Source organism: Cebus imitator, unplaced genomic scaffold (genome assembly GCF_001604975.1).
Source record: "Cebus imitator isolate Cc_AM_T3 unplaced genomic scaffold, Cebus_imitator-1.0 Scaffold826, whole genome shotgun sequence".
Taxonomy (NCBI): domain Eukaryota; kingdom Metazoa; phylum Chordata; class Mammalia; order Primates; family Cebidae; genus Cebus; species Cebus imitator.
In genome coordinates, this window is record NW_016108141.1 from 216,078 (window position 1) to 228,286 (window position 12,209).

Consider the following 12,209-nt stretch of genomic DNA (forward strand, 5'->3'; position numbering starts at 1 on the left):
GCCAGGATGGTCTCAAACTCCTGACCTTGTGATCTGCCTGCCTCGGCCTCCCAAAGTGCTGGGATTACAGGCATGAGCCACCATGCCCAGCCTAAATAAAATAATAATTTAAAATGTCATAAGAGGAAACATATTACAGGGAAAGGCGATATAAAATCAAACATAGAGCATAAAAAGACTGGAAGAAAATTATTCAAGTTATTAGTATTAAATTGCATGTAAGTAGTAAGATTACATACATGGGTAGGTTTTCTTCCCTCTACTTTTTTTTTTTTTTTTTTTTTTTTTTTTTTTTTTTTTTTTTTTTTTTTTTGAAACAGAGTTTCACTCTTGTTGCCCAGGATGGAGTGCAATGATGTGATCTCTGCTCACTGCAACCTCTGCCTCCCAGGTACAAGTGATTCTCCTGCCTCAGCCTCCTGAGTAGCTGGGACTATGCCCAGTAGTGCCACCATGCCCAGCTAATTTTTTTATTTTTGGTAGAGATGGGGTTTCACCATGTTGGCCAGGATGATCTCAATCTCTTGACATCGTAATCCACCTGCCTCGGCCTCCCCAGGTGCTGGGATTACAGGCGTGAGACACCAAGCCCAGCCACCCCCACTTCTTTATACATTTCTCAACTTTCCAAATATTTAGGAACATTTATTTTATTTGTATAATGAGAAAGAGAAAAACAGTGGGTTAAAAATTTTACACTGTATAACATAGAAGTGCTTAAAAGTACTAGGAATGTGGTGCCTTCTGTTGTTTTTTAGGTTTTTGTTCTTTGCTTTTTTGAGACAGGGTCTCACTCTGATGCCCAGGCTGAGTGCAGTGGCAAGGTCTCAGCTCACTGCAACCTCTGCTTCCCAGGCTCAAACAATCCCCCTTAGCCTCCCACTTAACTGGGATGACAGGCACACACCACTACTCCTAGCTAATTTTTGTAGTTTTTGTAGACAGGATCTCACTTGCCCAGGCTGGTCTCAAACTCCTGGGCTCAAGCAATCAACCTGTCTCAGCCTCCCAAGGTGCTAGGATTACAGGGATGATCTATGACATCCGGCCTTCCATTGTTTTCTGTGACAAATTTAAAAGATTTAAGCCTGATGGGATTGTTGTGTTTGTGAAAATGTCACTTGTAATTGGCCTGTGTGTCTCTTAATTCTTTTGTTTCTAATTCTTTCATTCCTACCTACTGATAAAGTGAAACAGGAAAGAAACTGACTATAGTTCTCCAAAAGGAAATGTTCACATGGTTGTTGCCTGCATTTTGGGGGAATGATAAGTTCCATCCTTTAGGGATAGTTACTCAAGTGCAGGAGCAAGAAGGCAAGGTTAGCGTTGTTTAATTGCTTTTTGTTTTTTGTTTTGTAAGCCCTCAGTTATTGAGGACTTAAGATATGCCAGGCACTGGGCTAAATGTTACACATGCATTGTCTCATTTAATCCTCTTAGTAACCGTAAGATAAAGCTGAGCCTCAGATAAGAGAAGGGTCTTGCCCAGTGTCACATAGCTAAGGAGTGGCAGAACTGGGTCTGGAACCCTTGCCTGTCTAACTCCAAAGCCTTTGTCCTGCCCAGGCACAGTGGCTCACACCTGTAATCCCAGTACCTTAGGAGGCTGAGGCAGGTGGATCGCTTCAGGCCAGGAGCTCAAGACCAGCCTGGCCTACATGGTGAAAGCCCATCTCTACTAAAAATACAAAAATTAGCTGGAGTGGTGGTGCACACCTGTAGTCCCAGCTAATCGGAAGGCTGAGGCAGGAGAATCACTCGAACCTGGGAGGTAGAGGTTGCATTGAGCCAAAATTGCACCATTGCCCTTAAGCCTGGGCGATAGAGCGAGACTCCATCTCAGGGGGGAAAAAAAAGTCTTTGTCCTTTTCATTATCCTCTACTACCTGCTTGAGCCTCTTGAACATAGGGTTCCAATCCCAACTTGGCAGAGCTGCCTCTTCACAGAGCAAAACCTTCCTCTAATGTGCCTGGGATAAAAGTGTTCTTACACTAGCCCACCACATCTGGGTATTATCCTGCCAATCTCAGAATTAACTATACCTCATAAAATTAACAGTGTGAGGCTGGGCATGGTGGCTCACACCTCTAATCCCAGCACTTTGGGAGGCTGAGGTGGACGGATCACGTTAGGTCAGGAATTTGAGACCAGCCTGGCCAATATGGTAAAAACCCATATCTACTAAAAATACAAAAATTAGCCAGGTGTGTTGGCACATGCCTATAGTCCCAGCTACTCTGGAGGCTGAGGCAAGAGAATCACTTGAACCTGGGAGGTGGAGGTTGCAGTGAACTGAGATCGTGCCATTGCCACTCCAGTCTGGCGACAGAGCGAGACTGTCTCAAAAAAAAAAAAAAAAAGTGTGAATTTGAAGTCCTATGCTATGGAATCTAATAGTCTATGAATCAAGTAGAGACCTGGAAATTAATAGACTACCCATTCTGATCCTTCCTAATTTAAATAAAGAAGAACTTCAGTGAAAATTAGATACTTTGTCAGAATTTTTTCATAGTGTCAAATACTATGCATAAATATTTTATGCTTTTACCTATTTAATGTAACTAATATAATAGGTCATATTAAGAAAAACTTTTTTTTGGCTGGGTGAGGTGGATCCTGCCTATAATCCCAGCACTTTGGGAGGGTGGGAGGATTGCTTGAGCCCAAGAGGTCAAGACCAGCCTGGGCAACATAGTAAGACCTCATCTCTACAAAAATTAAATTAAATTAAATCGCCAGGTGTGGTGGCTGCACCTGTAGTTCCAGCCACTCAGAAGGTTGAGGAGAGAGGATCACCTGAACCCAGAAAGTCAAGGCTGCAGTGAGCTCTGATTCTGCCACTGTACTCCAGCCTGGGTGACTAAGAACTTGTCTCAAAAAAAGAAAAGAAAAGGAAAACAGTGTTTGCTTAAGCATTGTACATCTCTTAAAAGCAGAAAAGCCACAAATTCTATCATGCTTGTCATTTAGGATTATAATTTAAGAAAAATTATTGGAAACTTTTCTTTCTGAAACTTGATAGCAACATAAGTATTAGAAAATTTAAAGAAGACTTCAGGCTGTGAAATCTTAGGACCCCTTCGTTTTTTGTTTTTTTTTTTTTTCCACTTCTTTTTAGGCTTTGTAGAACTCGATTTTAAATAAAATCTTACATTTCTGACCACACTTCTGATTGATGACAGGTTAACAGTCTTTCTGCAGAATGGTGTGAAGCTCTTCACAGTTTTACAGCAGAGACCAGTGACGACTTATCCTTCAAGAGGGGAGACCGGATCCAGATTCTGGAACGTGTGGATTCTGACTGGTGCAGGGGCAGACTGCAGGACAGGGAGGGGATCTTCCCAACAGTGTTTGTGAGGCCCTGCCCAGGTATGACAACTGCAAGGCATGACTGCTACTCCTCACGGGGCCCGAGACCCTCAAAACTGTATACATTCCTTTCCCCTCCAGCCATACTCAGTTTGTCTGTCTATGTTTGAAAGGGTTGATTCATGAAGTTACACAAACTTCATTTATATACTTTGTTAGAGTTATAGAAAAAAAAGATATAAATGTCTTCACTAAATAATGGCTAATTCCATTTAATAAATATAGTTTATGTAATTTTTCCCTGCTAAGAGAACATTGTTCATTTTTTTGAAAGTTACGTAAGTTCAAAATTAATTGAAAATATTCTTCTTTTTAAAAAGCTTTTCTTGGTCGGGCACGGTGGCTCGTGCCTGTAATCCCAGCACTTTGGGAGGCCAAGGTGGGTGGATCATGAGGTCAGGAGTTCAAGACCAGCCTGGCAACATGGTGAAACCCTGTCTCTATTAAAAATACAAAAATTAGCTGGACATGGTGGTGTATGCCTGTAATCCCAGCTACTCAGGAGGCTGAGGCAGGAGAATTGCTTGAACTGGGACCTGGGAGGCAGAGATTGCAGTGAGTCGAGATCATGCCACTGCACTCCATTCTGGGCTACAGAGCGAGACTGCATCTCAAAATAAAATAAAAAATAAAAAGTTTTTCTTTGCCTAATATCGCTACCTCTGAAGAGAAAATATTCTCTTTTTAGAGTGACAAGGGTTTTTTTTTAAATGTTAGATTTGTGTTTTAGTCCGCTGTGTTTCTGTGTATTTGAATTTTTGATGTCTTCACAGCTGAGGCAAAAAGTACATCGGCCATCATACTGAAGGGGAGGAAGGCGAAAGCCTTATATGATTTCCAAGGGGAAAATGAAGATGAGCTTTCCTTCAAGGTCAGAATGTGTATCTCTTCATAACTGCATTAAGCACTATAATTTTTGAAATGTCTTCTACTGAAGGATGGAACATTTGAGTGGAATATTGATCATTGCTCAAGAATGAAGAGATCTCAGACCCTAATTCAAAGGGAAGAGATTATAGAAAGTGAATAGTGCAAATAGGCCTGTTAATTTACATTATCAACCGGGCATTAAGGTACTTAGAGAAAACCTTGGCTTAACAACCCCATACATCCCCAAAGTAATCCCTAGTTCCTTGGTCTTACATCATCAGATCTCAGTAATATTGGGATTTTTATTAGTAGCCCTGGTAACAAATGTCCATTTACATGGCCCTCCCAGCCTGCCATTGACATGTCCTTGAAATTGATGGAGAATCAGATAGCATCTGTTACAATTTACACTAGTAGCACAGTAGCCTTGTAAGACACTGAATTCTTGTCCACAAAAGCACTGAACACAGCTTTGGGGAAATAGTCCCAAAAGGTTGAGCTACTTTGCGATTTTTTTTTTCCACTGAAGAAATGCCTAATTTTTTCCTAAAGTAAAAGAAAATTTTCATGATTCTATTTCCCTAATCTACAACTGAACCATGGTCAGAGGAAAGCACTTTGGGAACGGTGATAGAAGAAGGTGGGTGGTTTTAGTAGTCACTGCTGTCAAAATAGCCTCTGTCAGACAGTGGTAAATTCTCTATCATTGAAACGATTCAGTCAGAGGCAAGGATGCTATGGAGAGGATTAACATATCAAGGAATGACTGGACAAGATGTGGTTTAAAATAGTGGACAACCAAACAGGGCTTTCACTTGCCTACAACAAGATAAGAAAAAGGCGGAGCACAGTGGCTCACCCCTCTAATTCCAACACTTTTGGGAAGCCAAGGCGGGAGGATCACTTGAGGCCAGGAATTTAAGACTAGCCTGGTCAACATAGCAAGACCCTATCTCAACAATAACAAAAAATGAAAACAAGGCAATACTTGAATCAGGTATGTGCAGCCTTTGTGGGAGTAAACGGGGATAACGTGATTAAAATTTTCAGTCATATTTCATGCCTGGAGTCCCAGTACTTTGGGAGGCTGAGACAGGTGGATGACCTGAGGCTGGGAGTTCAAGACCAGCCGGATCAACATGGAGAAACCCTGTCTCCTAAAAATACAAAAAATTAGCTGGACATGGTGGCGCATGCCTATACTCCCAGCTACTCAGGACGCTGAGGCAGGAGAATCGCTTGAATCCGGAGGCAGAGGTTGTGGTGAGCCAAGATTTGCCATTGCACTCCAGGCTGGGCAACAAAAGTGAAACTCTGTCTCAAAAATAATAATAATAATAATAAATTATTAGCAAATAATAGATATTTCTTTTATTTATTTACTTTTGTTGTTGTTGTTGTTCAGGGTCTCACTCTGTTGCCCAGGCTTTAGTGCAGTGGTGCGATCTCGACTCACTGTGCAGCCTCTGTTTCCCAGGCTCACACAATTCTCCAGCCTCAGCCTCCTGTGTAGCTGGGACTACAGGTTCGAACCACCAATGCATGGCTAATTTTTCATAGTTTTTGTAGAGACTGGGTCCCACCCAGGCTGATCTCAGACTCCTGAGCTCAAAGTAATCCACCTGACTCAGCCTCCCAAAGAGCTGGGATTACAGGCATGAGCCACTGCACCCAGCCATAAATGATAGATATTTCTTATGCCCTTGCTATGCAAAATTAAAAATTCATAACCTTCTATCAGTTCCTTTTTTTTTTTTCTTTTCACATCTTGGTCTTTAAAATAAAATTTAAAAAAATAAAACTGTTGCCTTAGTCCTTGAGAGTCAGTGGCTCAAAATTTATTCCTTTTATCTTTACATAAACTTACTGCCAGTGAAGAAACTGAATTCAGACTTCTTAGATGTTATTTTGGTCTTCATTTAAACTATGTCAATATAAATAATAGAAATCATAGTATCCTCCAGAAAACAGGTTATCTTCATTTCATTCTACAAATGGTTGACCATAAGATAGTTCTAGAATTTTTGTTGTTGTTGTTGTTAAGAAATTCTGCACTGCTTTCAGTGTGTTGGTCATTAATATTTTCTTAAATATCCACAGAATTTTTTTTTTTTTTTTTGAGACGGAGTTTCGCTCTTGTTACCCAGGCTGGAGTGCAATGGCGCGATCTCGGCTCACCGCAACCTCCGCCTCCTGGGTTCAGGCAATTCTCCTGCCTCAGCCTCCTGAGTAGCTGGGATTACAGGCACGCGCCACCATGCCCAGCTAATGTTTTGTAGTTTTAGTAGAGACGGGGTTTCACCATGTTGACCAGGATGGTCTCGATCTCTTGACCTCGTGATCCACCCGCCTCGGCCTCCCAAAGTGCTGGGATTACAGGCTTGAGCCACCGCGCCCAGCCAATATCCACAGAATATTAATAGATAAAACTAATTTTTAAAAATAGTCCTAGCCCTCAGGAAACTGACATGGTATGTAGATTTGGACCAGACCTAAAAAAATAACTTCAGTTAACTATTATTGTAATTTAGGAACCAAAAGTAACTTATTTATAGCAAAAACTTTGAATTGCCAGAATTTTTCCAGATTTTAGCAGAGCAGAGTAAATTAATATCTGATAGCATGTTTTCTTTCCATTTTCCATAAATAAAAGCCTTAAATCAAGCCTTTTTTTCCAGAGGGTAATGTATCAGGGCTACAAATAAATCCATTTAGCCTGATAAAGATATTCTTAACAGTAGCCAGAGTCATCTTGGACCGTAGCATCTTAAACACAGATTCTAAGAAATGTTTAGAAACCATAAAGAACAAAATAGTTATGTCTTCATCTGTTGAAGGAATTCTAATTTGCACATGAATAAGACACACAGCCCCTTTGACTAACCTGATGAAGATAAATCAGTGTCCTGAGTCAAGGTGAAGTTAAGATAGGAAAAAATGCAAATTTGATATTGGGGCCATGGCAGGAGAATCATTTGAACCGGGGAGATGGAGGTTGCAGTGAGCCAAGATTGTGAGCAAGACTCTGTCTCAAAAAAAAAAAATAAAGATATTGGGGCCATGGGAGGAATGTGATAAACCGTATGGTGGAGGGGAAATGCCATTATGTGCAAGAACAAATGTAGAATGCAAAATTGCTCTGGGTGTTGATAAAAGGCAATTATAGTAAAAGCCTTTCTAAGTAAAAATGTCCATTGTAAAATGTGGCGGCCACATAGTCTAGTGGTTAGGAATACAAGCTCTAGAATCACACTAGATTTGAATCCTGGTTCTACCACTAACTAGACATGCGACACTGGCAAGTTATATAATCTATCTGAGTTTTGACTTCTTTTCCACTAAAATAAGGAAATCTATAAAAATATATCTCGACCAAGGTGGTTGGATCATGAGGTTAGGAGTTCGAGCCCAGCCTGGCCAACATGGTGAAACCTCACCTCTACTAAAAATACAAAAAATAGCTGGGTATGGTGGCAGGCACCTGTAATCCCTGCTATTCGGGAGGCTGAGGCAGGAGAATAATTTGAACCCAGAAGGCGGAGGTTGCAGTAAGCCGAGGTCATAGTATTGCACTCCAGCCTGGGCCACAGGGCAAGTCTCAAAAAAAAAAAAAAAAAAAAAAAAAAAAAAAAAAAAAAAAAAATATTTATTTTTTTTTATTTTTTTTTATATATAAAAAAAAAAAAAAAAAAAAAAAAAAAAACCATACATACGTATATATATATTTATATATTTATTTTTATTTATATGTTTATATATATTTATATATATGTTTATATATATATATAAAATGAGGATGTTAATACAGTGCTCATCTCTAGGACTGTGGTAGTGTTTACATGAGTTAGTTCTTGTGAAGTACACAGAATAAGACAAGGCATGCAGAAAACACGTGACTCACTCGTCTCCAAGTCTTTGCCTAAATGGCACCTTCCGTGAGGCCCTCCTTGATGGCCCTAATGAGTTGGCAATCCCATGCTTTCTGTCCTCTTCTGCCAGCTTATTTGCTTTCCCATTGTAGAAAGGGGGAAATATTAATCGTGCCCAGAACAGTGTCTAACACTTAGTGGGTACTCAATAAATAATATAAGCAGGAAAATCAAAGTGCAGCAAGGCTGGCAATGGCAAAGGAATGAGATTTAAGGAATAGAGACCTACAAGCAAATAGCATCATTAGGTATAGATCATCTTTGTCATTTAATCCTCTCAGCAATCAAGATAAATGAGTTATATAAAGAGAAGATTATTCATGCTGCCCTAGGTAGACCACTATTGCCCATGCTTATTCTCAACAGAAATCAGTAATTATTCTAATTCCTTTTGTCTTACAGGCTGGAGATATAATAACAGAGCTGGAATCTGTAGATGATGACTGGATGAGTGGAGAACTGATGGGAAAATCTGGAATATTTCCCAAAAATTACATACAGTTTCTGCAAGTCAGCTAGAGGAGAAGCTTGACTGTGTTCCTTGGCACAAGAACTCACTTGAAGTATCACCTTGACTATCAGATATGTTTTTGCACTATTTTTTTAACTGAAAAAGAAATATCTAAGCTGTACATAGTACACTAGAATTTTCTGAAAGCAGAAAACTTCTAGATTTTGTAGTTAGCTTTCATTACAGTAGAAACATGCACATGGAAACCCATGAGCTAGGATTCTACCAAGGAAAACATCTAGCGGGATTAGCAAGGCAAAGGGAAAGCCTCTGGTGGCATGGCAGCATGGGGAGGCTCACACGCAGAAGTTGCGCGTGGACATCTATTTTATTCAGCACAAGTGAATTAACCATGCTTCTTCATTTTTTTACTTTAGTTTAAAAAGAGGACATTTGATATTCTACATGCTTAGACATGGACATGATTAGTAATCTAAATTTCATTTTTGATATTCGAATTAATTCTTACAGCTTGAGGATGTCAGCCTTATTACCAGAGCAAATCCTTTTTTCAGGCAGGATAGTTTACTGACTAGTTGGATCATTTGTAAGCACATTGCAAAATCAACCCGTGCCCACCAAACAATCCTTATGTTACCAAGTGATCCCATTTGTCCAAGGATTTGAAGGGGGTCAAAATTGGATGTATCTTACTTAGTCTAAAGAATCACAACCATCCTTGAAATGCCTTGCTAATACAACTAATCCTTCCATACACGTGCCATACTTATTTCTTTCCTCAGTGTATACTTTATGTTAACAAGGTTATTACAAAGCACATTTTCTGAATCTGCAATCATTCCTTTGACAATTACTGGACCCAAAGGAAAATTCATTTTCTTTGCATTATTCCAGTAATACATAAAAACTGTGTCTTGTTATCATAGTACATTATGAATCACATATAAAATCTTAGAATACAGAACGACTGTTCAGATGGAAAGTAGTGCCAAACCTCCACAGCTCATTTCTTTGTAATATAATCAGAATGAAAAATAATTTAAGAAGACAGAAGGCTGGTACTTTTTTTGTTTTATTTTTTCCCTAGCTCATTCCTGCACAATTATTAGAGTAAATGAAAAACCACTTTCCTGCTTTCCATTCTTATAAATTCTAAGCTTAAGATAAAGAAGTGGCTCTTTACATTACTCAATCAATTACAGTTTATGGGCTAGAGTCAAATAGGTTGAAGACAATCTTCCAAACAGATCAATGGAATCGAATTTCATTGGAAATGTAAAACACTTTCCCAACAATGTTCATGACTTTCTTCTATTTTTGAGAAGAGTTTCATATGCTGGACCACGTTTTAGCTTTTATTGCTTTTTTTCCCATTGTCCAAAAAGTTAGGCAACCAATGGCTACACTTTTACATGAATACCACCTGGAGTTATGCAAGGAAGGTAGTATTTACTTTGTCTTTGACTGAAGTTCTCTCCCCATTCTATGGGTACATATTATTTTGGACTTTGGAGACTTATAACATGTTTTGATAAAGAAGAGAGTATAAAGAAAATTCTTGTCAAATTTCACGCAAAAGTAATTTCATGAGAAGTCAGTGATTTAAAGCATTATCCAAATTCTTATTTGCAGCCAACTGTACAATAGCAAGAAGGGTATGGTATGGGACATGAGGTATATATCTTTGCCTTTATAACTTTAACATCTTATATTGAAGATTTTGAAAGCCTATCTTTATTAGAGGAAAATCTCCATCTTAAATTTTGGCCTTCTGTCACCAGAATGATAAGTGCAATAGTTTTAAATCTACTTGACACTCTAATAAACTGAACTGAACTTTCAAAGTCCCTTTCTCATATTAGACTGAGTTTTTTGAGAATGGAGGTGGTATCTTTTTTTTTTTTGAGACAGGATTTCATTCCCTTTGACCAGGCTGGAGTGCAATGCAATCTTGGCTCACTGCCGCAACCTCCACCTCCTGGGCTCAAGTGATTCTCCTGCCACAGCCTCCCAAGTAGCTATGACTACAGGCACAGACTGCCACACTCAGCTAATTTTTGTACACATACATTTTTCTTTTTGTAGATACAAGGTTTTACCATGTTGCCAGACTGGTCTCAATCTCCTAGGCTCAAGCAATCTGCCTGCCTTGGCCTCCCAAAATGCTGGGATTACTGCACCTGGCCTGTGATATCTTATTTATCTTTGTATGTCTAGTCCTTTGTACTATTCAGGCTCAATAAAGTTGGTTGGTGGGTTGGGTCAGTTGGTTGGTTGGCCAGAGTTGGTGGGTGGCTGGGTGGGTGGATGGATGGATGGATGGGTGGATGGGTGGATGGAGTATGGATGGATGACTTTCACATACAGCAATACCATCTTAGATTCACTCAGTATCTTTCCTCCTTTTTTTTTTTTTTTTTTTTTTTGAGATGAAGTCTCACTCTTGCCCCCAAGGCTGGAATGCAATGGTGCGAACTCCGCTCACTGCAACTTCTGCCTCCCAGGTTCAAGCAGTTATCCTGAGTCAGCCTCTGAGTAGCTGGGATTACAGGCTCCTGCCAGCAAGCCCAGCTAATTTTTGCATTTTTAGTAGAGACAGGGTTTCACCATGTTGGCCAGATTGGTCTTGAACTCCTGACCTTGTGATCCACCTGCCTTGGCCTCCCAAAGTGCTGGGATTACAGATGTGAGCCACCATGCCCTGCCTTCTTGTTAATTTTTTATAGAAATCTATACTGAAACAAAATTCACAGCTTTATGTTATTCACTCTTATGTTCTATTTCATGCATACCATTTATTACCCACTCACTGACACGAAGCAAGAAGGTAACATATGGGCTTTCATAGTTACTTTCTTATTCTGTATATTGATTGAATTCAAGGCAAGACTGACCATGTTTAAGGAGAAACATAATTTTTATATTCAGTGAATTTTATGGGGGAGAAATAGGAATGCATTCTGTTTCCTTTCAGGAATTTTAGGTTAAAATTTGATCTTGTTCATCTAAGCCTCTTCAAACTAGAATCTCTTCATCCTTTTTCATTGGTAAGTTAAACATAGAGAAGTCTTTCCTAGCAAGCAGACTCAGGTGAAAAAAAAAAAAAAACTAGAGAAGCCATTTAATATATTATTCTTATCCTTTGAACACTAAAAGACAGCATTTTTCTTTAAAAGATGCCCTTGCTTACATGGCTGGAAGGGTAATGGAATATACCTGTCAATGTGCTCATAGAAATTACAGGTCTTGAGTACAGTCTATAATATTCAGAATGAAAGTGCGTTTATCAGAATTTATTATTAGAACTGGCATTTGGAAAAAAAATTATTTTTCTCTAGGGTTGTAAATCAGTACTCCTAACAATCATTGCTTAGTTTTGACTCAGTTTTTTAAGCTTACTTAAATATACCTAGAGAAACTAACGATGAATATATTGACTATGAGGTGATATAGTCACTTTGGTATAATTATTAATGGTTTTTTTAATGTCAAATGCACATGAGCCATATGATTCAATGCCATTTTATGAATTCTTCACAGTGATTTTTTTTTTTTTTTTTTTTTTTTA

The 12,209-nt window shown here is 39.1% G+C and overlaps 1 protein-coding gene across 1 annotated transcript in view; it reads left to right on the plus strand.

Moving 5' to 3' along the window:
- The window catches only part of SH3D19 (SH3 domain containing 19), a 210,826-nt gene extending 200,338 nt beyond the window's left edge, over positions 1 to 10,488 (plus strand). Inside the window, exons 18-20 of the mRNA XM_037735525.1 lie at positions 3,184 to 3,370; positions 4,144 to 4,241; positions 8,572 to 10,488. Of these exons, the coding sequence (XP_037591453.1) occupies positions 3,184 to 3,370; positions 4,144 to 4,241; positions 8,572 to 8,688 (402 nt within the window). The 3' untranslated portion in view covers positions 8,689 to 10,488. The remainder of the gene's footprint in view (positions 1 to 3,183; positions 3,371 to 4,143; positions 4,242 to 8,571) is intronic.
- The last annotated feature ends 1,721 nt before the right edge of the window (positions 10,489 to 12,209 follow it).